General features: G+C 41.0%; 1 protein-coding gene and 1 long non-coding RNA gene across 2 annotated transcripts in view; one reads left to right on the forward strand and one right to left on the reverse strand.

Moving 5' to 3' along the window:
* LOC135473017 (nucleoside diphosphate-linked moiety X motif 6-like) overlaps positions 1 to 21,328 on the reverse strand; it is a 38,789-nt gene that overhangs the window by 3,395 nt on the left and 14,066 nt on the right. Inside the window, exon 6 of the mRNA XM_064752788.1 lies at positions 4,331 to 4,378. Within this exon, the coding sequence (XP_064608858.1) occupies positions 4,331 to 4,378 (48 nt within the window). The remainder of the gene's footprint in view (positions 1 to 4,330; positions 4,379 to 21,328) is intronic.
* Positions 9,066 to 11,632, forward strand: LOC135473018 (uncharacterized). The gene is made up of 3 exons (XR_010444571.1): positions 9,066 to 9,137; positions 10,840 to 10,937; positions 11,433 to 11,632. It is a non-coding gene; the product is annotated as an uncharacterized LOC135473018 (long non-coding RNA).

A 21,328-nucleotide genomic window follows, 5' to 3' on the forward strand; every position in this document is an offset into this window, starting at 1 on the left:
AATTAAAGCCAGGGAAAAAATGGGACTGGCATCATGCGCAACATACATTGAGAAAGCATATACAGTTTGGCCTATACCATACAGAGTACACCATGTCTGTAGTCCAGAATGTTTGCCGATGAACTACCTGAATATCCTCTTGATTACTCCCGCAACACCCCAAATGTCGGTCCCATGGGTGTACAGATTAGTTTGACACTGAAGGCGTAATGTTACTGTAATGCATTATAGTATAAAACCCAAGACAAACCAGAAGGAATGTATGTAAGAAGCATTAAACGCCTTCACTCGCCATCAATATGTACCACGTGCAAGGGGAATAGTTTGGGAAAGGTAATTGAGTTAAGTTTATGGATGAGAATTTGTGACTAATCTTTATGAATATGTGTAAATGGTACCTGTGTGGATAAGCCTTCAAAGCTAATAATGGCAATTAAGTATTCAGGCAAATCTGAACGTGTCTGGGTTGAGCGATCTGTGGGGAGAATGGGGTGGGTATCGTATTACGACAAGGCCCAGCCTGTCAGCGAAGTCTTTGGCTACTCATCTCTGGAGTATACTATAACATACAGGTACAGACATGAATTGTGATGGTAAGAAATCGGGCATTAGCCCCTCTGTCAGCTCAGGAAGATGGTCCAAGTGTGACGGATTATCAGCAGGGGATACATACGCTTACAACCAGAGAAGAGCCACGCACAGCAAAAACTACGCTCTTACAAGCCCGCTACAAGTCACAGCGCCGCTCAGATGCTTTTTCAGTTGCCCTTTTTTCTCCGCGGTAAACGTGTAACTGTACGCGCTTGACGGAGACAGCTTAAGTACCGTTAGAGTATTGTACTCTTCGCCGTAGGGCTGTGCTGCGGTATTCTAACAGGTCCTGAAATTCGCTTCTGAAACTGCAGGGAGTCCACTGGGTAAAATAACACCTACTGCAAGACAGAGTAAAAAGTGCAGGCCGCCGGTGAGAAGCAGCGCAGTAGTAATATCTGTCTTGTGTCAACAAGCACGCGATCATCAATAAGATAACTCGCTGAAGGGCTGGAACTGGGATAATTTGCTTGAAGAGGACACTGTAGGGCGCCTCGATTTTAAAATTACTTCAAAACTGAGAGCTGTGGAAATAAATATTTTTTATCCAAAGTATTAATTTTCAGCACGAACGGGGCCGATGTAAACGATACAACTACGTGCTGTTCGCGTAAGAGAAAAAAACAGGGAACGACAAGTTTGCGCACTTGCAAAAACAGGAAAAAATTGAAACTGAAGACGTGGTGAAAACTAAAACCTTTTAACGCCGAACTGACTGAGACAACTTTGAACTAAACTACTTCATAGTATTCAAGCTGAGACACATAGACAGGCAGATTAATACACGGTTCATTCATGATAGTTCAAGTTTTTAATCCGTGGTACTGATCCAGCCGTCTACTCAGTCTTCCCGGAAGTATCTTTTCTCCCATGAGGTCCCGGGTTCGAATACACCATGTGCTAGTTAGTCTCAGGAATTCCAGGCACCTGGCCAGGTGTGCCTCCTTTCTCCACCAATAAACACCACTTAATCCTGCCGTGTTTGTTAAGCACCGATAAATGTATTTGTAACTTGATACAAAATATGTCCGTTTTTGATGAGAATATTTACTGGCATAAATTCGATCAGTTTTCTAAAAGTTTTACACGGGACAACGCATGCAATATATTAATGCTGAGAAGGACCCGAAAGATGTGTTTCTCTGCATGTGTAAACTGGCGTGATTAGGAAGATTCAACATTTTAATGTTGTCTTAAAAGGTCTGCGTGTGTTTAAATGCTACACTTTTTCTGGAAAAGCCGCGAAAACATATCCACTCTGGAAAGCCGCGAAAGATATCCACTCTGGAAAGCCGCGAAAACATATCCACTGGAAAGCCGCGAAAACATATTCACTCTGGAAATCGCGAAAACATATCCACTAATTTTTCGTTTTATACCATGGTATGCTGAATGCCGTGCCAAATAATGCTGAGCATCTGGGCGATCGTCCATTTCAGTTTTCCGGGGCAGTACCGGGTGTTGCAATATTCCCGCTATTCCACAAATCTAAACACGTCTGACTCATATCTAATTAAATTACAGTTCCACTTGTGGGGTTAAATTCTCCCGTCAGTGTATCATGTCCTAAGCGCAAGAAACTTGAGGTGTTGCATTCACTGAGACGATTCTGCTACGGCAATCAGGGGCGTGATAAATGACTCGATGTCAACAAGCAATTTGCAGATATTCCTGAAGTAAAATCAGTACAGTAAACGGATAAATAAAGACACAAGTCTGGCAAAGGGAGTCCTTTTTAGTTTCGTCAGCGTGGAGATTTTGGCGGGGAGCCCACCTGGCTTGACAGATCGCCCACGGGCAGGCGACACCCCATGGTGGTAAGGGACTCATTGCCGGAATGTGATACCCCTAGTGCCCATTTATCAGTGAGTGTAGCGACAAATACTAACCCATCATAACGCTAATCTCCGGCAAACTCTGCCATCAAAAGGCTATTCAAATTGTCGGCTCACTGATAGCTTGGAAAAGGAAACCTGATTTGTTCTCGGACAACACAGAGAGTTTATTGCAAGTAGAACTTAGACTACACGTTTCGAGATAGGTCGTGCTCAGTCGATGGGTTATCATGTAAGATGGTCCTTAACTCACTCCCCTTGATTATTTGACTTCTGTGCAGATCGACTCTTACAAAGAGTCAGCTAATAACGTGGTCTGACCCTTTTGGAGACTGGGTGGTCGAATATAATAACGGTACCCAAATGTAGCCATCATTGTATGTTATCCGACATTTACTGGAGACAGCACCATCTTAAGTAGCGACCACTATATAACTTTTTTATCCTTTCATACAATGTATATATATATATATATATATATATATATATATATATATATATATATATATATATATATATATATATATATATATATATATACATGTGTGTGGGTGTGGGCGTGGCACGAAACTTAACAAACTGGAGAAAACAAGCAAACTAAGACGAGCGCCGTTCTTTCTCCAAAAACAAAGGCCAATCAGAGACGACTTTTGTATAAAAGGGTTTAATTTAGGTTTTAATCCTATACATTTATTCTGTTATCAAGCAATCTTCAGCGGGACACCTAGTGTAGTAAATCTGATCTAGCTTAGCAATCTCCATGGTCAATCCCTAAAACACGGGCAACACTTCGCTTTCCCTCTGAATGCAATTTTGCGTTGAGGTGTAGCGATTCTGACTTAAGTTTCACTTACATCGTTACAGTTATCTGGTATCACACGTAGACGTCTGTACCCTGTAACTTCATTCCACAAAGTTAGTGGAAGATGGGACTGGAAAGTGTTGATTAATACATACTAAAAAGTCACTGAATCCTTCCCCGCACGCAATGAAGTGGTTGGTACAGAGACGAGACCGGGCGTTGTACCACAGGCCGATGACAGTGGCTGTCAATCGGTCTGCCTGTCCGTCTGGCCAGAAACAGGGCACTGAATTATCAGTCATTGCACAGATCTATCAGTATGTCAGTGTTCTTGAGGATACGCACAGCAGGGCTATTATAAGACGCGGGATAGGATGTGATTACAGACCTCTTTATCAACTTGGACCCGCTTTGGTAGTTGACGATTTGGTCGCTTTTGGTGGACCGCAGAGCGGTGGTCCTCTCCAGTTAATGTCATGCAGTCTGACATACAGCTTCCTCAGCCAGTGAGGTCGAGTGTCGTAAAGTTTTAAGGTGGTATAACATCTCAGGCTACTGATTTACGGCAGATCTCACGTGTTTGGGTTGCTAAGCCACCCGCGTGCGAACGGAAACTGACAGCAACCAAATAACCCTAGAGCGTTTAACGCTTATAAAAGTGTTCGACTTCGTTAAATTTGAGCGATTTAACTGTGATGTTATCGCCTAGGATGACGGACTCGTCGACCATATCCCGCTCATAAACGCTTCGTTGAGACGCCTCAATATGGCATTTCTGCACCTTAAGCGGCTCATTCAGCGCCCCTTTAGCACGATGTACACGTGTGCTTTGTCACTCATACTATCCACGTAACGGTTTAACAGCGAGAGTGCGCCCAGAACTCCTGAACACCACCCCTACGCTCACCCCAAAAACATTTTAATTTTTTTAAACTGAGCTGTAAAGATGCTTCAAGTAACACAGAATTTCCAAATTACTATATATTTTATTTCAAGGTCTGCTATATTTCAACACAGTATGGTTTTCATTATTAAGTCTATCAGTTATAAATTAAAGGTGATGAGATGACAGGGACTGTGTACAAACGAAGAGAAAACTCACCAGATTCAATTCCCGTCTCTTCTAGAACTTCTCTTTTCGCAGTTTCCGCTGCAATAACAATGAAAGATGCCGTGAAAAATTGTCGATACTGAGCAATATCTTAAAATAAAAATAATAAAAATCGTGGAATTGTTGTTTTGTGAATTGAACAATGAAAAAACATTTGGCAAAAGAAAAAACCCGAAGAAATCAGCAGATCAAAATAGAATAGGTATATACCGAGTTTGAAGATGAATTTGCCTGAGATCATACAAAATCTAGCAATTATCCAGTTTACAGCTGCATGAGTTATCACTGTCAGATTATAACATCAAGTGCCCAAGCCCGAGGTACAACAGTGGTTATATAGGTGTCTGGCCCCGGGATCTCGAAGCGTAAGTCTGAGGTAATAACCAGAAAGTGGCACAAGTCTGAGGTAGTAAACATAAAGTGGTACAAGTCTGGGGTAATAACCAAAAAGTGGTACAAGTCTGAGGTAATAACCAGAAAGTGGCACAAGTCTGAGGTAGTAAACATAAAGTGGCACAAGTCTGGGGTAATAACTATAAAGTGGCACAAGTCTGGGGTAATAACCAGAAAGTGGTACAAGTCTGAGGTAATAACCAGAAAGTGGCACAAGTCTGGGGTAATAACCAGAAAGTGGCACAAGTCTGAGGTAGTAAACATAAAGTGGCACAAGTCTGAGGTAATAACCAGAAAGTGGCACAAGTCTGAGGTAATAACCAGAAAGTGGCACAAGTCTGAGGTAGTAAACATACAGTGGTATAAGTCTGGGGTAATAACCAGAAAGTGGCACAAGTCTGAGGTAGTAAACATAAAGTGGCACAAGTCTGGGGTAATAACCATAAAGTGGTACAAGTCTGAGGTAATAACCAGAAAGTGGCACAAGTCTGAGGTAATAACCAGAAAGTGGCACAAGTCTGAGGTAATAACCAGAAAGTGGCACAAGTCTGGGGTAATAACCAGAAAGTGGTACAAGTCTGAGGTAATAACCAGAAAGTGGCACAAGTCTGGGGTAATAACCAGAAAGTGGCACAAGTCTGAGGTAATAACCAGAAAGTGGCACAAGTCTGAGGTAATAACCAGAAAGTGGCACAAGTCTGAGGTAGTAAACATAAAGTGGTACAAGTCTGGGGTAATAACCATAAAGTGGCACAAGTCTGGGGTAATAACCATAAAGTGGTACAAGTCTGAGGTAATAACCAGAAAGTGGCACAAGTCTGAGGTAATAACCAGAAAGTGGCACAAGTCTGAGGTAGTAAACATAAAGTGGCACAAGTGTCTGAGGTAGTAAACATAAAGTGGTACAAGTCTGGGGTAATAACCATAAAGTGGTACAAGTCTGAGGTAATAAACATAAAGTGGCACAAGTCTGAGAGAGTAAACATAAAGTGGTACAAGTCTGGGGTAATAACCATAAAGTGGTACAAGTCTGGGGTAATAACCAGAAAGTGGCACAAGTCTGAGGTAATAACCAGAAAGTGGCACAAGTCTGAGGTAGTAAACATAAAGTAGTACAAGTCTGGGGTAATAACCAGAAAGTGGTACAAGTCTGAGGTAATAACCATAAAGTGGCACAAGTCTGAGGTAATAACCAGAAAGTGGCACAAGTCTGGGGTAATAACCAGAAAGTGGTACAAGTCTGAGGTAATAACCAGAAAGTGGTACAAGTCTGGGGTAATAACCAGAAAGTGGCACAAGTCTGAGGTAATAACCAGAAAGTGGCACAAGTCTGGGGTAATAACCAGAAAGTGGCACAAGTCTGAGGTAGTAAACATAAAGTGGTACAAGTCTGGGGTAATAACCATAAAGTGGCACAAGTCTGAGAGAGTAAACATAAAGTGGTACAAGTCTGGGGTAATAACCAGAAAGTGGCACAAGTCTGAGGTAATAACCAGAAAGTGGCACAAGTCTGAGGTAATAAACATAAAGTGGTACAAGTCTGGGGTAATAACCAAAAAGTGGTACAAGTCTGAGGTAATAACCAGAAAGTGGCACAAGTCTGAGGTAATAACCAGAAAGTGGCACAAGTCTGAGGTAGTAAACATAAAGTGGCACAAGTCTGAGGTAGTAAACATAAAGTGGTACAAGTCTGGGGTAATAACAATAAAGTGGTACAAGTCTGAGGTAATAACCATAAAGTGGCACAAGTCTGAGAGAGTAAACATAAAGTGGTACAAGTCTGGGGTAATAACCATAAAGTGGTACAAGTCTGAGGTAATAACCAGAAAGTGGCACAAGTCTGAGGTAGTGAACATAAAGTGGCACTAGTCTGAGGTCATAAACATAAAGTGGCACAAGTCAAATTGTGTTAAAGTGTGGTTACATACGGGCATTCATAAGACGAATCAGAGTGAGTGAGTGCTTGGGGTTTAACGTCGTACTTGACAATTTTTCAGTAATATGAAGAAGAAGGAATCCTTAGGGTGTATGTAATGTGCCTCCTTGTTGCAGGACGTATTTCCACCGCTCTTTTATCTAGTGCTGCTTCATTGAGACGACTTAACGAATGCAAGTAAGCCGCCTTGTCAAAGCCATTATACGGATACGGGTCAACCAGTCGTTGCACTATCCCCTTCATGCTATCACGAATCGGAAGTTGAATGAATAAGATTTTATTACTCTGGATAACAGTCTGTCTGCGACAGTCCTGACACCTTTCACGAGCCACTGGACTGATCCTATACTGATTCATTCTTAGGGTCTGAGAAACGCCTGAGACTTGTCAGTTGGACTTAATATGTTACTTACTGTCTTGAAAAAAAAAAACAAAAAAAAAAAAACAAAACAAAAGAGATACCCCAGGTATTGAAGTCAATGGGCTTCACAAATGTACAGCAGAAAGAAATGTTTGAGTTCATACATGTACCCAGCGGAGCACAATTAAGGAAATCAACAATGATTAGTACTGTCCAAAAATAATCGGTTGAACTTACCTTTTGTCTGGGTTATGGTAGAATGTGTTGTGTTACTACAGGAGATTATTCTGCGATAGCAACTGATTATTTTGCTAAATATAACACACATACTCTATCAATTAAACATAAAGATTGCATTAGACTAACAGGAAATTGTGTGGAATAAATATGACCAGTATGGTACAATACCAGAATACATTCTAACCTCACTCAGGAACAGACTTTCTGTTCAAAGTAACAAATTATTTTTAGAGTGTAGTTACGCAGAAATATAGACAAATATGTTTATGTCAATATCCAACGTTCTTTTGTTTAACACAGATATATGGTCATGGTGGTTACTGTCCGGGAATATCAGAAGTTGTTATCCATTATGATTCTACTGTGTGTCATAAGATTGTGTGATTAGCTTTACTCCTTCTGATGACCAGGGAGAGGGGTGAGTGTGGTGGTGGGGCGGAGTCTCGATAATTTGTGGGTTAGTGCTAAACTAAACACATAAATGGTTATCCACATTCCTCAGAGTAACGCACTGACAACACCGGCGATAAACTGCCAGTTAGCCAGGTTTTCTTACTCAGGGCTCTGTTTGTTCTAGCCTACGTGTGTAGCTTAAGTCATTCATGTTCTCCTCTACTCAGTCAGGGCAATGATAAAATTTGCCGGGCGACCCAGGGCGAGCGAAGTATGCCCCATAAAGAACACACCGGTTCATTCACAAAGACAAGACACCTACATACCGCCATAACGGTCATTTAACCTTAGCAGGTTAAAGCGCATCTGGAAGTATCATACAGAACTGTTAAAACTGTGTGGCAAATAGGCACATCCATTAAGTGGCACGTAAAGCCGCGCGTTTAAGACCGATTCACCATTTAAACGTTAGATAACAGTTGATGTGCGTGTACATACAACTGTCGATAAACAAGTATTAGAAAAGGAGCCCGTTGTTAGATTCCATAAAATATTAAAACTTCGCACAAGTGTTTCGGCTATAACGCTTTTCTATCGTCCTCGTATAAGGGCAAATTATCCATCCCTGACGCTGTTCATACCAACATGACAACCACCAAGATAAGCCACTTTACACATAGGTCTATTTATCGAGTGGTAGCTGTCATCGTTGTCGAAGGTTGGAAACCGCAGATGACTCACAACCAGCAAATAGCGGAATATTAAGTAAGCTGGACATCGAGTCTGTAACATGTTTATGATTAGCTATATACGGTTTAACGTCAGACTGGTAGTATTTCGGTCATAGCCGGGCGTGAACATGTCAGAACCAGAAGCAGTTATGGCTTTCGACAGAAGATTTTCAACGGACAAAATCTTAAATAAAAGGAAAGAAAAACACTTTTAAAATTACAAACACATACATCATTTGTAATTTGAAAATGAAATTAAATATAATTTGCCAAATATCCTGAAGGGTCCACAAGTCTTAGGTTACACCTATACAGCAGGCATAGACAGCCGAGACCCTCCTCATTTCACCCCATGGGGAGAGACGCCACTGGGACAGTGTGTTACCAAACAGGACACAGACCCCCATTACAACTTCCGTTTTTCAGTAGGGACGATTGTAGTTCTGTGTATTTTAGGGTGTAAAGTCTTTTTTTGCTGCCAGCCTGCCGTTTTTGGTGTACAAGTGCATGCTTGGTATCAAAATGATGGAAATTGTCTAATCTTTGGGCAGGTATGAGTTTTAATGGTGAAAGTTTGAAATTCTGGGCGAGAGGACACAAGGAGACAGGTGGTGATGAGGCTGCGAGTGACGTCCCCTTGGCGTTGCTAGGCACCCCTCCCAGCTGCCGGCATGTAAAGGTCCAGATTTTGACGGTCAACCTATGTCAAGATTTTTACAGCTTCTTTCTCTCAGGCTGGGCCAGGTATGCACCAAAGCTTATTGGCCTCGGAATGTTTGGGACTGAGCTACAGCGCTAAACGTTAACATTGTCGCTTATGGAAAACTAATGGGGGTCTGTGGCCTGATCTGTCCACTTGTGCCAAAACATGTAATATGTCACTGTGTGCTCAGATTTCGCAGCAGCCTGATAATATTTGGTGGGTACATCTGCGATGTGGTTTGCATTGACATGGAACTTGATTGAGCAGTTTTAAAGCTTTTTAATTCTATATTTTCCCCACATATCCATTTTGTCTAAAAATCGGCTAAAACGCTCTGTGGTCAAGGGTAGTACAGGAGTATAAACAGACTGGAACAAACACAGACAATGTTTCATTGTTCCTGGTTTTTAAAATGTCTCTTTTGGGGCTGACATTTGATAAATAATGCAAAATTTGAGTGCTGCGAGTGAAATTGGAGTATGTGGCTGATAGATAGGGTGGTGTGATTAAGGATGGTCAATAAGGCCTTGCATCACATATAAGGGCCCAGCCTCACACAGGTCGATAAAAACACATCAGCAGATTAATTTACTTGGCTAGAGTAGTAGAGAGGGCCAGTGTGCATTTAATTTACAAACCAAGTCAGGTTCCTCCCATGTGTGCCACCACACACTAGGTAAATGTGCTTCAAATCATCCTGCAGGTCACAAAACATTAAAAACAGGCATCTCTGCTGGAACACTGTCTGCTGTTTTGGGCATAGACTTGAAGTGGACAAGGTAAATTTTCCTCTTTAAACTTAAAAATAAACCACTGTAGGCATGTAGTTTTCATTGCATGTGTATATTCATTCCTCTGACAAGTTACATGTGCACTCACACAGTATGTGTGGCGTTGGAACAAAAATGATCAATTTCAAGTTTCTAGCATTACATGTGAGTGTGATCTGTTGGAATATTGCCCTTGTGAAAATGAGTCTCTGCCCCACCAGGTGTCTGTTTTTCCACCAGAACATAGTACGCTGTTCCTGCGACATCTCAAGGAGTTTTTGTTTTAGTATCTGGCCCAGTGTGGCATCCACCTCCCTGGGCAACTGGGATTTTTTTTATGTTTCCAATGTCCTCACACACAAGTTAGAAATTAGACAGCTACATATGTCTTTCACATCCTAGTTTAATACCTATTGAGCTTTTGTCTTGGTTTCCCTCTTTAGATCTTGTCTCCCAAACATGGCGTCAGTGAACTTTGCCTGGTTTATGCATATATTGAACTGGGATCTACCTAGGTGAGTGGGGTCTGCTAGCCGTTCAGCTTCCTCAAAGGCCTGACCATTCGGATGCAGTCTTCCACTCCCTTGGCCGACCTAGAATCCCCGTCATTGGTCCGGTACTACACCATGACACATACCCCTCCAGCCCCCCCCCCCCCCCCCCCCCCCCCAACCGGGGAAACGTCAGAGGTTTCTCATATATGTACGGACAGTTTGAATGTCCATTCCTCATGCCCACCCAGGAACACCCAGTGTGGAACCTGATTACGGATGTAATTTCTCACTGATTATTTGAGGATTTCTGTGTTGTTACAGGTTAAAAAGTATAGCTTTTCCCCTCTTCTTGGGTCCCTTCAACATGTCTTGGGAGGGTTGCCTTGCTGACTGTCTGAATGACCAATGTGCATGTACTGTGTGGCTTTATTTTTGTAAGTGGCAAATTCATATTTCTCCCCTCTACTTATCTCTTGTAGATGCCAGTGTCACACTTTGGTGTTTGTTATGTGGAAAGTACTAATTTAGTCTGAGGCAACAACACAGGTGGTGGGATTCTTTTGCACTGTGAGTTGAGGTAAGCCAGCCAACCAATGGCAGCCATGGGGGAGACGGGAAAGGGGGGTAGTGGGGGGGGGGGGAGTGGGTGATCTTTTAAAGGGTTTTATCATGTGAATCACTATGTAAAAGGGATACTAGTCTTTTCTTTAGCCCTATCCATGGAAACTCTGCCTATGAGCATTTCTATATCAATTTGGATGCATATGTTTACTTTGATGGTGATCAAAATGTACTTTTCTGGAATTTTGAAACTCCGCTTTGCTACCCACCTGTATCACTTTAAGTCAAATTTTGCACAAAGTTGCTAAAAGGTATGTCCTATATTTTGTAAGTGAATTGTCAGATAAATTACCTGTCTTTTGGTATATATTTTGACACTTTTGGCTTTTAAGTATTTTCTTAACACTGCTGTAAACAAGAAAATCTACTTGAAAATCCATAATTTTCTAAATGTTTGTCAATGGAAAATGTAAAATACTTTGTCATTGGAATTTTTTTATTTTTCTTGCAGATATACATACCAGCTTTCCAAAACATTTGACCTGGTTAAGATATTTTGAACGGTATGTGCACTACAGAGCTTTGAACTTCGTGCTTGAGGACGGACAAACAGACACATTTCCAAGATAGGGGTACCCCAAGTTAAATTCCTCCTACTCAAAAGTTTTTGCATGTATCAAGCTGTAACTTTATGTGTGAGGTTTAGAGGTAGTAAGCATTATGTGGTGCAAAAATTATTGATTTTAAAAAAAGTTGGCTGGTGTGATAGGACACAGACCCCCATTACAACTTCCGTTTTTCAGTAGGGACGATTGTAGTTCTGTGTATTTTAGGGTGTAAGTCTTTTTTTGCTGCCAGCCTGCCGTTTTTGGTGTACAAGTGCATGCTTGGTATCAAAATGATGGAAATTGTCTAATCTTTGGGCAGGTATGAGTTTTAATGGTGAAAGTTTGAAATTCTGGGCGAGAGGACACAAGGAGACAGGTGGTGATGAGGCTGCGAGTGACGTCCCCTTGGCGTTGCTAGGCACCCCTCCCAGCTGCCGGCATGTAAAGGTCCAGATTTTGACGGTCAACCTATGTCAAGATTTTTTACAGCTTCTTTCTCTCAGGCTGGGCCAGGTATGCACCAAAGCTTATTGGCCTCGGAATGTTTGGGACTGAGCTACAGCGCTAAACGTTAACATTGTCGCTTATGGAAAACTAATGGGGGTCTGTGGCCAACACACAAGACGACAAATCTCCCACACAGCTACTTTTCTAATGGACACCTTGGTGCAGATCTCCCGCCATCATTACTATAACTTTCTTGACTTTTCATTACCATTTCACGTTCTGAACTTGCCGTGCCTGGAATCGAACTGCCGCCAAACTGAGAAGCGCATACCTGATTTTATATTAAAACGTAGAGTTGTTGTGGAAAGTGTTACAGGTTACGAGAGCCCTGAAGCACAATTTACACAACTCCATGTCAAACATGAAAGGAAATGCCATGATACGGTTTGTTGGCATGTACATGTACATCAAAAGATAAGCTCATGTGTATAATGGGTAGAGCCGTGTGAGAGACGACCGTCCGTGTGAGGTGAGTTAAGCCGCAGGCACGTACACTATCGCCCCTGATCATCATCGCTGATCATGACCCTGGTTTGTACTCGGTTAGTACTAGTGATAACAACATCACAAGATATGCAAAAGGTGGATGTTAGCACAACAAGCCCATAACTAAAGGAAGTGAAATAAAAAATAATCCCCGGTTTCCCTTTTTAAATTCCAATTTTGTCTCTGTTGTTGTATGTTTTTCTTCTTGTTATGTTTATCTTAATATCAACATAAAAAAATGCAGATACCATCATAAAAAATACCCCTGCATTGTATTTTCGGTCATTAACATAAAGACAACACAAAATGCTGCAAAAAAGCCTTTTCGTTTGGTAGAGAGGAAATCTTGGTGCAGGTCTGCCGCCACCCACGGAATGAATCAGTTCCGGACACCCAGACCGCTCAACAGTAGCCTAAGGCCATCCACTAGGGGCCACTTTTGATCCTTTGTGAGACTGGTAGCTGAGTATATACAAACTAAAACTCCGCCCCAGTGTTGCCAACATACAATACTTAAAACTACACATAAAATTCATCAAAGCTAGTTATTTGAGAGTCCCACCGAGATTGTACACCGCAAAGGTCGGGCTAGTCTGGCGCTAGGCGCACAATAGAGGGCCAGAAACTTTTACCTGTGCCTACTTCAAAGACACTACACCTGTAAATTGGAACTCTTGTAGCGCTTTTATTCGCAGCATGTTCCTTTCAGTACACGTCAAATAGCCTGGGTCAAGGGAGCCGGTTTCAGGGCTACATTATCCACTTAATTGCTAAGAAAAGGAAGAGAGCGTGCCTCATTATGAGTTTGGGACGGGCCTCTACACAAGCCCGAATCCCTCTTCATTAAGGCTCATAACACAGGCAGCCCATGTACGGAGAGGGGCGAATCAGAATCAGCGCGCCGCTAACCCCACATCCGCAGCGACAAAGGGACAGATAGCAATACATATCAGGGTGTTAATTGGTACATATCGCCCCCGGCTTACCACACAGGTACTTGATGCTTTAAATATCTCAGACGACACCAAAGATTACTCTTTGCGTATATCATATTTTAGTAAACATATAAAGCATAGAAATGTATATAACTAAATTTGTTAGAAACGCTCGCGCTCACAATCTTGCAAAGCTCAGAAACCTCCACTTTTCATGGTGTTCCGTTTGCAGAAAAAGGCCTGGCTGTATGCCACTTAGATTATAAATCTGTATGTATATTGAAAATATTTATGTCTAGAAAGAAATAAATTAACTAGTTTAACGAGTTAACTATCTATTTCACTACTCCATCGGCCTATATACAAATAACTTCCTCAAAAAATTACACTCCACCGTAACTTTTTTTGGAAAAGCTTGGTGAATTGAAGGTTGATTTTCCAAATTGTTTCAGTCAGCCATATTACCACACTTCTACATCTCGCTTTCTCATCCATGAGAACAAGAGCATAGCCCTGCGTATAGGAGATATGTTATATTTTGTCAGGCCATTCTCCACGTTCCACTGCTCTGAACTTATCCTAGGCCTAACTATGGGAACAATTCCCGAGACTTTTTCAGACCCGCAATACGAAACTCCGACTGAATGTGAAAAAATGTACATAGAACAGAACGTATGTAAAACTGTAACTAGCTCCTCAGTGAAAAGCTCCTCCGTTTCGCAGGTTTCAACCAGTGAGCTGTTATAAAAGGTAGCATCATCCTTTACAGATATACAACAGAAGGTTATTTCCTTCACATTGAATAATACAACACTACTCTCACATCCACATATATAATTACACATGTAGAGCATCAAAGTGACACCACAGAATATTCACAAATGCAGAACTATACCTTTACCGTACTATGATAACAGAGCTATACCTTTAGATTGCAGCTTCCAGACGGATTGATACCATTAGAATAATATTCACATAGAATTATTCCTTTAGAATAATATCTACATAGAATTACACATTTAGAATATTATCCACACAGAGTTATACCTATAGAATAATATCTACATAGAATTATAACTTTAGAATATTATCCACACAGAGTTATACCTATAGAATAATATCTACATAGAATTATAACTTTAGAATATTATTCACACAGCATTATACCTTTAGAATATTATCCACATAGAATTATAGCTTTGGAATATTATCCACATAGAATTATAACTTTAGAATATTATTCACACAGCATTATACCTTTAGAATATTATCCACATAGAATTATAGTTTTGGAATATTATAAAATAACACATTTAGAATAATTTCCACACGGAATTATACATTTAGAGTAATATCCACACGGAATTATACATTTAGAGTAATATTCACATATAACTATACTTTTAGACTAATAACCACATGGAATTATACCTATAGAATATTATCCACATATTATCCAAAGATGTCGTTTCCACGCATTTTTTTATCAGTGACAATAAAAATCTGTCTCTGATAGAGGAGTTTCACAGACAGTGCGACTTTATACAGCCCATCTACTTTGGAATGCTGTGCATGTGAATCTTTTATACCAATACAAATGGCTTCTCCGACATCCAGTTATATTTTCTGATATTATTTTTTCTCATAGCCTGGTAATGAATCCATGTCCAATGATATTTAACCCAAAGCTTTGAAGAAGCTCAAAAAAAGTTGAATAAGAATACAAAAACGCAAACAACAGGCTAAGCAGACATTCTCGTTTCTACATTAGCTTGCCTCACACTTTAGAGTGGATATTAATGTTGCTAATCACGTTTGCTATTTACTGGCCGGAAGGGTATACGTCCTGAACAATTGTAATCACTAAGAATTACACCTGTACATGTCTACACATAAAATATCTGATTCTCCTTAATAGTCCTACCCAATTTTTTTGTCCTCGCGAAGCACAGAAAAATCGCTGCGATTTTATTCTAAACAAATAATAGTCAATTAGCTGTGCAGAAAATACTGCCAGGTAGTCACAGTTGTGATCAGAACGTCTGAAGATTTGAACGAATGTCTGGTTCAGGTTAGACGGCGGAGAACCCCGGTAAGGGCTCTTACAAACAGGGTTCAAAGGAATGCCGACGAATTTCTCCCCGGTGATCCGTTATGGAGTGGGACAAGACATGGCGTCTGCAATTATCACCTGGGTCGATTAGCACCGATCAACGGTCAGCGAGAGGCGTCAAGCATCGCACCTCTCGTCTCGTGCAGTGCTCCGTGGGGTGGAGACCGACAAGTCGGCCTCTCCCCACACAGACAACCTGTTATCTTAGGCATGTGGGTGATAACTGTATTGGTAAACTGTCGTCCGTCACTATCAATAGCGGACGACAGCAGGCGTATGTACACAGCTTTGATGTTTTCACATATCACACGTCTACGAGACACGTCCATCGATCAGACCTCTTTACTCCGCCTGCATTTTGGAACACATGCACAAACCACTAAGCACATCTTTAGACGTATATTAGTTCGGCTGCTAGATTACCATATCAAGAAAGTTGACCTAAGTCACTGGTTACAATGACATCTCTGACATTGCCGTTTGATGCAGACAGAAAGATCTGGTACAATGAGAATGATCAGGGTCGATGATATGATACGATAATGACCTTCCCATATAATCCCACAAATACAGGATAAGAAAAGGCAAATGTAAAACATGTCGGAAAAATAAAACCACGGGCGTTGTGAACTACATGTAAACAGCCATATATTGTCACAGTTTTAGCATGAAAGTGTCTTTCAAGATCGGGAAAATCACTACAATTAAGAATATGAAGTGTCGGTTTACAATACATTCGACAATGAATTTCGCATGAAAATGTAACCCAAAATCTTTACGTCAAATGGAATCCACGAAGTTTTGGTATTATTTTGGCAGTCAACTGAAGACAATCCGGCAGACGCATTTTCAATTTTCAAGTAGCATATCACCCATGTTGCAAGCAAACCTCAAAACACTTTTGTAAAATCAATAAAACTCTCAGAATAAGGAAAAATGGGCAAGTTTGTCGTGGACGAAATTTTTGGTTATTTATTGTACTTATAAGCAGAAGAGAAAGGCCATGCTAATACAGCGTCCGTGTATAGTAATAAAGGAAATGTAATACAAAGATTCTGTTTCAATTACTATCCGATCAAAGAAGAAATATTAAGAATTAAATATGAGTGAATAATTCATCAGACGGGAATAATTACCTGCACGTGTGGACGGACAGTACCATTTTAATTTCATGTTAGTTTAGTAAATATGACACAGTATAAAACAGTGTTTTGTAAGTGTTCTGTCATAAACATGGAATATTGGTTTGATAAAAAATTAAAGAAGTATGTTTTAAGTATATGACATATATGTGAAGAGCCCAGTAAATTCCTGGAGGGTACTTCACACGAGGTCTCTGAGCACACAAAAATATGCTCGCGATCACAGACATTTTTTCTTTCAAGAGAAATGCATGTTAATAGTGTCATGTCAATCAGCCAAAATGTTAATTTTTTTCCTTTGTACCAACACGTCGCTGGCAAAAATACTCTGTGCCATAATGTCACTGGAGAAAATATCGCATGATGAAAATTAAATAGCGCCATGTTAGTCATATGAACCGTAAATATAAACCAACAAATTGAGATTAACAAAATAAAACAGAATAAAAAGAAACACTGAATCAAGGGAAATACAAAAATTATTCGTTAGGTTTTTTATGTGATCCCCGTAGTTATTCTTTCTTTTCTGTAAAAGCACAAATGTAATTTTATTGTGTAAATTCAGTCTACGAGCTGATGTAAACTAAATTTTTGTCAGGTAAGGAACCAAATTTGAACTTAACGAAGTTTCGCAGAACACTATACACTATACTCTGACTTCTATTTTCAATGTCCTCACAAAAAAGGAACGTCAATGGACGCCGTTTTATAACAAGTAATGTATAATTTTATGTCACACAACACAAAAACATACCAGGTCTTTACTGTTGTGTTACTATATATTTACAACAAACATTATGAAAAACATCCAAGGAATAACGGCTGACTGCTGTGTTTATTAAGGGACCATTAGCAACTGGATGTTGCGTTCACAGGCATTTTGTCGCTAAATGACCGGTATTTGTGAAGACGTTGATTAGGCAGTTGGCATTAGAGCCGTGCCTGGAGCACGTGGGAAGAAGTGGAGAGGCGGATGTTTTGAGGCCCTCTGGATTAGTGGGTATTGAATCTACACATACACCTTGGCTGGGGACATTGGCAATGATTCTCACCGGCCCAGCTTCGCCACACCGTCCATTAAAATCTATTTAGCAAATACCTGTATCCTTTATTGCAAAAGTTATCGGTCGTAAACAGTGCCGTTGTCATGTACAGGGGTCTCTTTTGAAATCTAAAATCAACAAAGAATATAATTTTTCGCGGCTTCCCGTCTCAACTGTGTTGTTTTCAAACAGTTCGCAGCTCGGGCTGTGTTGACTTTCTCAGGCGAGATGTTTCTCCAAGACAGCCGCACTTTGAGAGAGTTAAATCAAAGACAGTCCTGCGACTCGACCGGCAAATCGTCTTAAATCCTGATCAGTGCGAACTGTCTGCTTTCGAGTAACTCTCGCCCGCAAAGGTCACGGAGAGGTTGTTATTAGCCTGCCTCTGGGCGCACTTTGTCAGGACAAACAGTGCGGGTTGATACAATACACAAGCCCTCTGTTGACACGGCAGCTTTAGAGGTTGAGTCGCCGCGATCTAGTCTTGACTTAACTGCTTGGGAATAATTAGCAGCAACATGGTGAGAGAACAGCTCTTGACTAGCGCAGAGGACTCGGGGAGGGGCTCCACTGCCCCACGCTTAACACCGTCGCTGGGGCACCCACCTATCTCTATTACGGCGTGTAAGTGTAGTTTAAGCATAACAAATAAACAATCCTTTAATTGTTGTAGAAAGTGAGAATTCAATTTCACACTTGACTAATGGTGCAATGTGATGTATTCCTGGACTTCACTTTTATCCCAGAGGTGAAAAAGGTTATCCCTACAACATGTTAGGCTAGACGCTTCCACATATACCGAAACATAGCCATCTAGTTAAAATAGATAAATCAACATTTGTAAAACGGCCCATTTTCTCCTCGGCTCAGGTTTTGACACGAGGTGGAGGGAAGACCTTTATTCCATTCGACAAGCCCTGTAATTTTACCCGAGTGTTGTATTATTACAGTTATAATGGTTATGGTCGTGAACTCCTCATCGTGCCATCCACATGCACACCTGGGTCGCCGTGTACTTAGTTTATAAACACCAGACCTTTCAGGGAAGACATGGATCTGTCCACAATGGCCAGAACCTGCTAGCTTATGAAACGGACTGAGATTCCAGGTCAAACTGAGTAGAGAAGAAAAGTGAAAGATGCCAAAGTGTTAACGTTACACAAAGCAGGAAGGACAATAAGGAAGGGTCAGACTTTCACTAGACTTTGACCATATACCACCTATACATTCACAACATCAGAACCATCGACTGGGACGATATATCACCTATATATTCACGATATCAGGGAACAGTTTCACAAAGATATCGCACATGCACGATAATCGCACATTTAGGACAATGGTACGGTAACAGTGACGTACAAAACATCATACGACAAATGTACGCAAAAAATGCCGTGCGCCGCTTTGTGAAACTGGGCCCGGCACTTCAGACTGGGAAAGCGATGTATCGCCTATATATTCACGGCATCAGAGCTTCAGACTGGGACGATATGTCACCTATGTAATCATGACATCAAAACTTCAGACTGGAACTATATGTCACTTATATATTCACGATATCAGAACCTCAGACTAGGACGATATATTACCTTTATATTCACGACATCAGAAATTCAGACTTGGACGATATGTTACCTTTGTATTCACGATATCAGAAATTCAGACTTGGACGATATGTTACCTTTGTATTCACGATATCAGAAATTCAGACTTGGACGATATGTTACCTTTGTATTCATGATATCAGAACTTCAGAAAGGGACGATATATGACTTTTATTTACACGTTGTTTGTTCAATTGAGAAAATTTTTTAAAACAAGGAAACTGCGGTAGCCTTTCCTGACCACATCGTAACCAGTGATTCCAAAAGTGGAAGAAATGTCTCTCTTCTGACACATACTGTCATTTGGTTGTATGTTGCAAACGCAAATAATAGCTTAAGCCTAAAGCAAACAAAATATTATTAAATCTGGAGATTAATTCTGGGTTTTCCAGCAAACGAGGAGTTATTAGGCGTGTGTGTACACATTCTGTAGCTTCTTATGGCAGGTTGAGTCCATGCCGCAAAAAGTGCTGCCGTCAAGCAAGTATCAGGCTGAGGACAGCAGACTGGACCCTCCGTCCTGTCTCAGTATACTTACATCAGTTTGATCAATACCGTATCTTTGTTCTAACCTCACAGTGCTGAGCACTAAGCGGAACTGCCACAAGTACCATTTTTAAAGTCTTTGGTATAACCCGACCCGGGTTTGATCCGGGGATCTCCTGACCGCGAGACGGATGCTAAACGGATGCTAAAGACGGACGCTACTGATACCGTTATGGTTTCAATAGCAGGTAAGACAAGATTATTAGAAAGTTCGGTTCAATCAGAGAAGGATTGCCAAAGGAATCAGATGCTGTAATGTGATTGTTATACGTGCATACGCGTGTGCATATAAGCATACAAGCTCTGGCTATCTTGACGTTTATTGTGGTATTAAGGAGTTTTTAAACTCGAAGGAACAAAAAATCCATTAACTGAACGATATGACCGTTAATAGGACTGGTGTCAACATAAGCACACATTGGCAATTCAAGAACAAGCCGGAGGAATCTTCCAATCCATGACAAGATGGAGAAATCCTGCGATTCAAGCACAAGATGGAGGAATCCTCCGATTCAAGAACAAATGTAGGAATTCTGCAATTGAAGCACAGAGTGGAGTAATCGTGCAATTCAAGAACAAGGTGGAGAAATCCTGCAATTTAAGAACAAAGTGGAGAAGTCATTCAAATCAAGAACAGAGTGAAGGAATCCTCAAAATCAAGGTGGATCGTGCAATTCAAGTACAAGGTGCAGGGATCGTCCACTTCAAGCACAAAGTGGAGGGATCGTGCTATTCAAGCACAAAATTGAGGTATCATGCAATTCGAGCGCAAAATGGAACCATCCTCTAAATCAAGAACGAGGTGGAGGAATCCTGCAATTCAAGCACAACGTGGAGGAATCTTGCAATCTGAAAACAAGATGGTGGAATCCTGTGATTCAGACACAATGCAGAGCTACTCTTCATTTCAAGAAATGGGGCAAAATCCTGCAATTCACGTGTAATCATGCGATTCAAGAACAAGTCAGATGAATCCTGCAATTTAAGCACAACGTGGAGGAATCCCACAATTCAAGCACAAGGGGGAATCCTGCAATTTAAGCCTAAGAAGGGCGAATCCTGCAATTCAAGCACAAGAAATGGGAATCCCACAATCTAACAGAAGGTGGAGGAATCCCACCATTCAAGCAGAAGGTGAAGGAACCCAACACTTCAAGCACAAGAAGGGGGAAACCTGCAATTCAAGTACAAGAAGGGGGAATCCTGCAATTTAACCACAAAAAGGGGAAATCCGGCAATTCAAACAGAAGGTGGAGGAATCCCACAATTCAAGCAGAAGGTGGAGGAATACTGCAATTCAAGCAGAAGGTGGAGGAATCCCACAATTCAACCAGAAGGTGGAGGGATCCCACAATTCAACCAGAAGGTGGAGGAATCCTGCAATTCAGGAACAAGAAGAGGGAATCCTGCAATTCAAGTA

The sequence above is a fragment of the Liolophura sinensis genome, chromosome 8 (assembly GCF_032854445.1).
Source record: "Liolophura sinensis isolate JHLJ2023 chromosome 8, CUHK_Ljap_v2, whole genome shotgun sequence".
In the NCBI taxonomy this organism is placed as follows: Eukaryota; Metazoa; Mollusca; class Polyplacophora; order Chitonida; family Chitonidae; genus Liolophura; species Liolophura sinensis.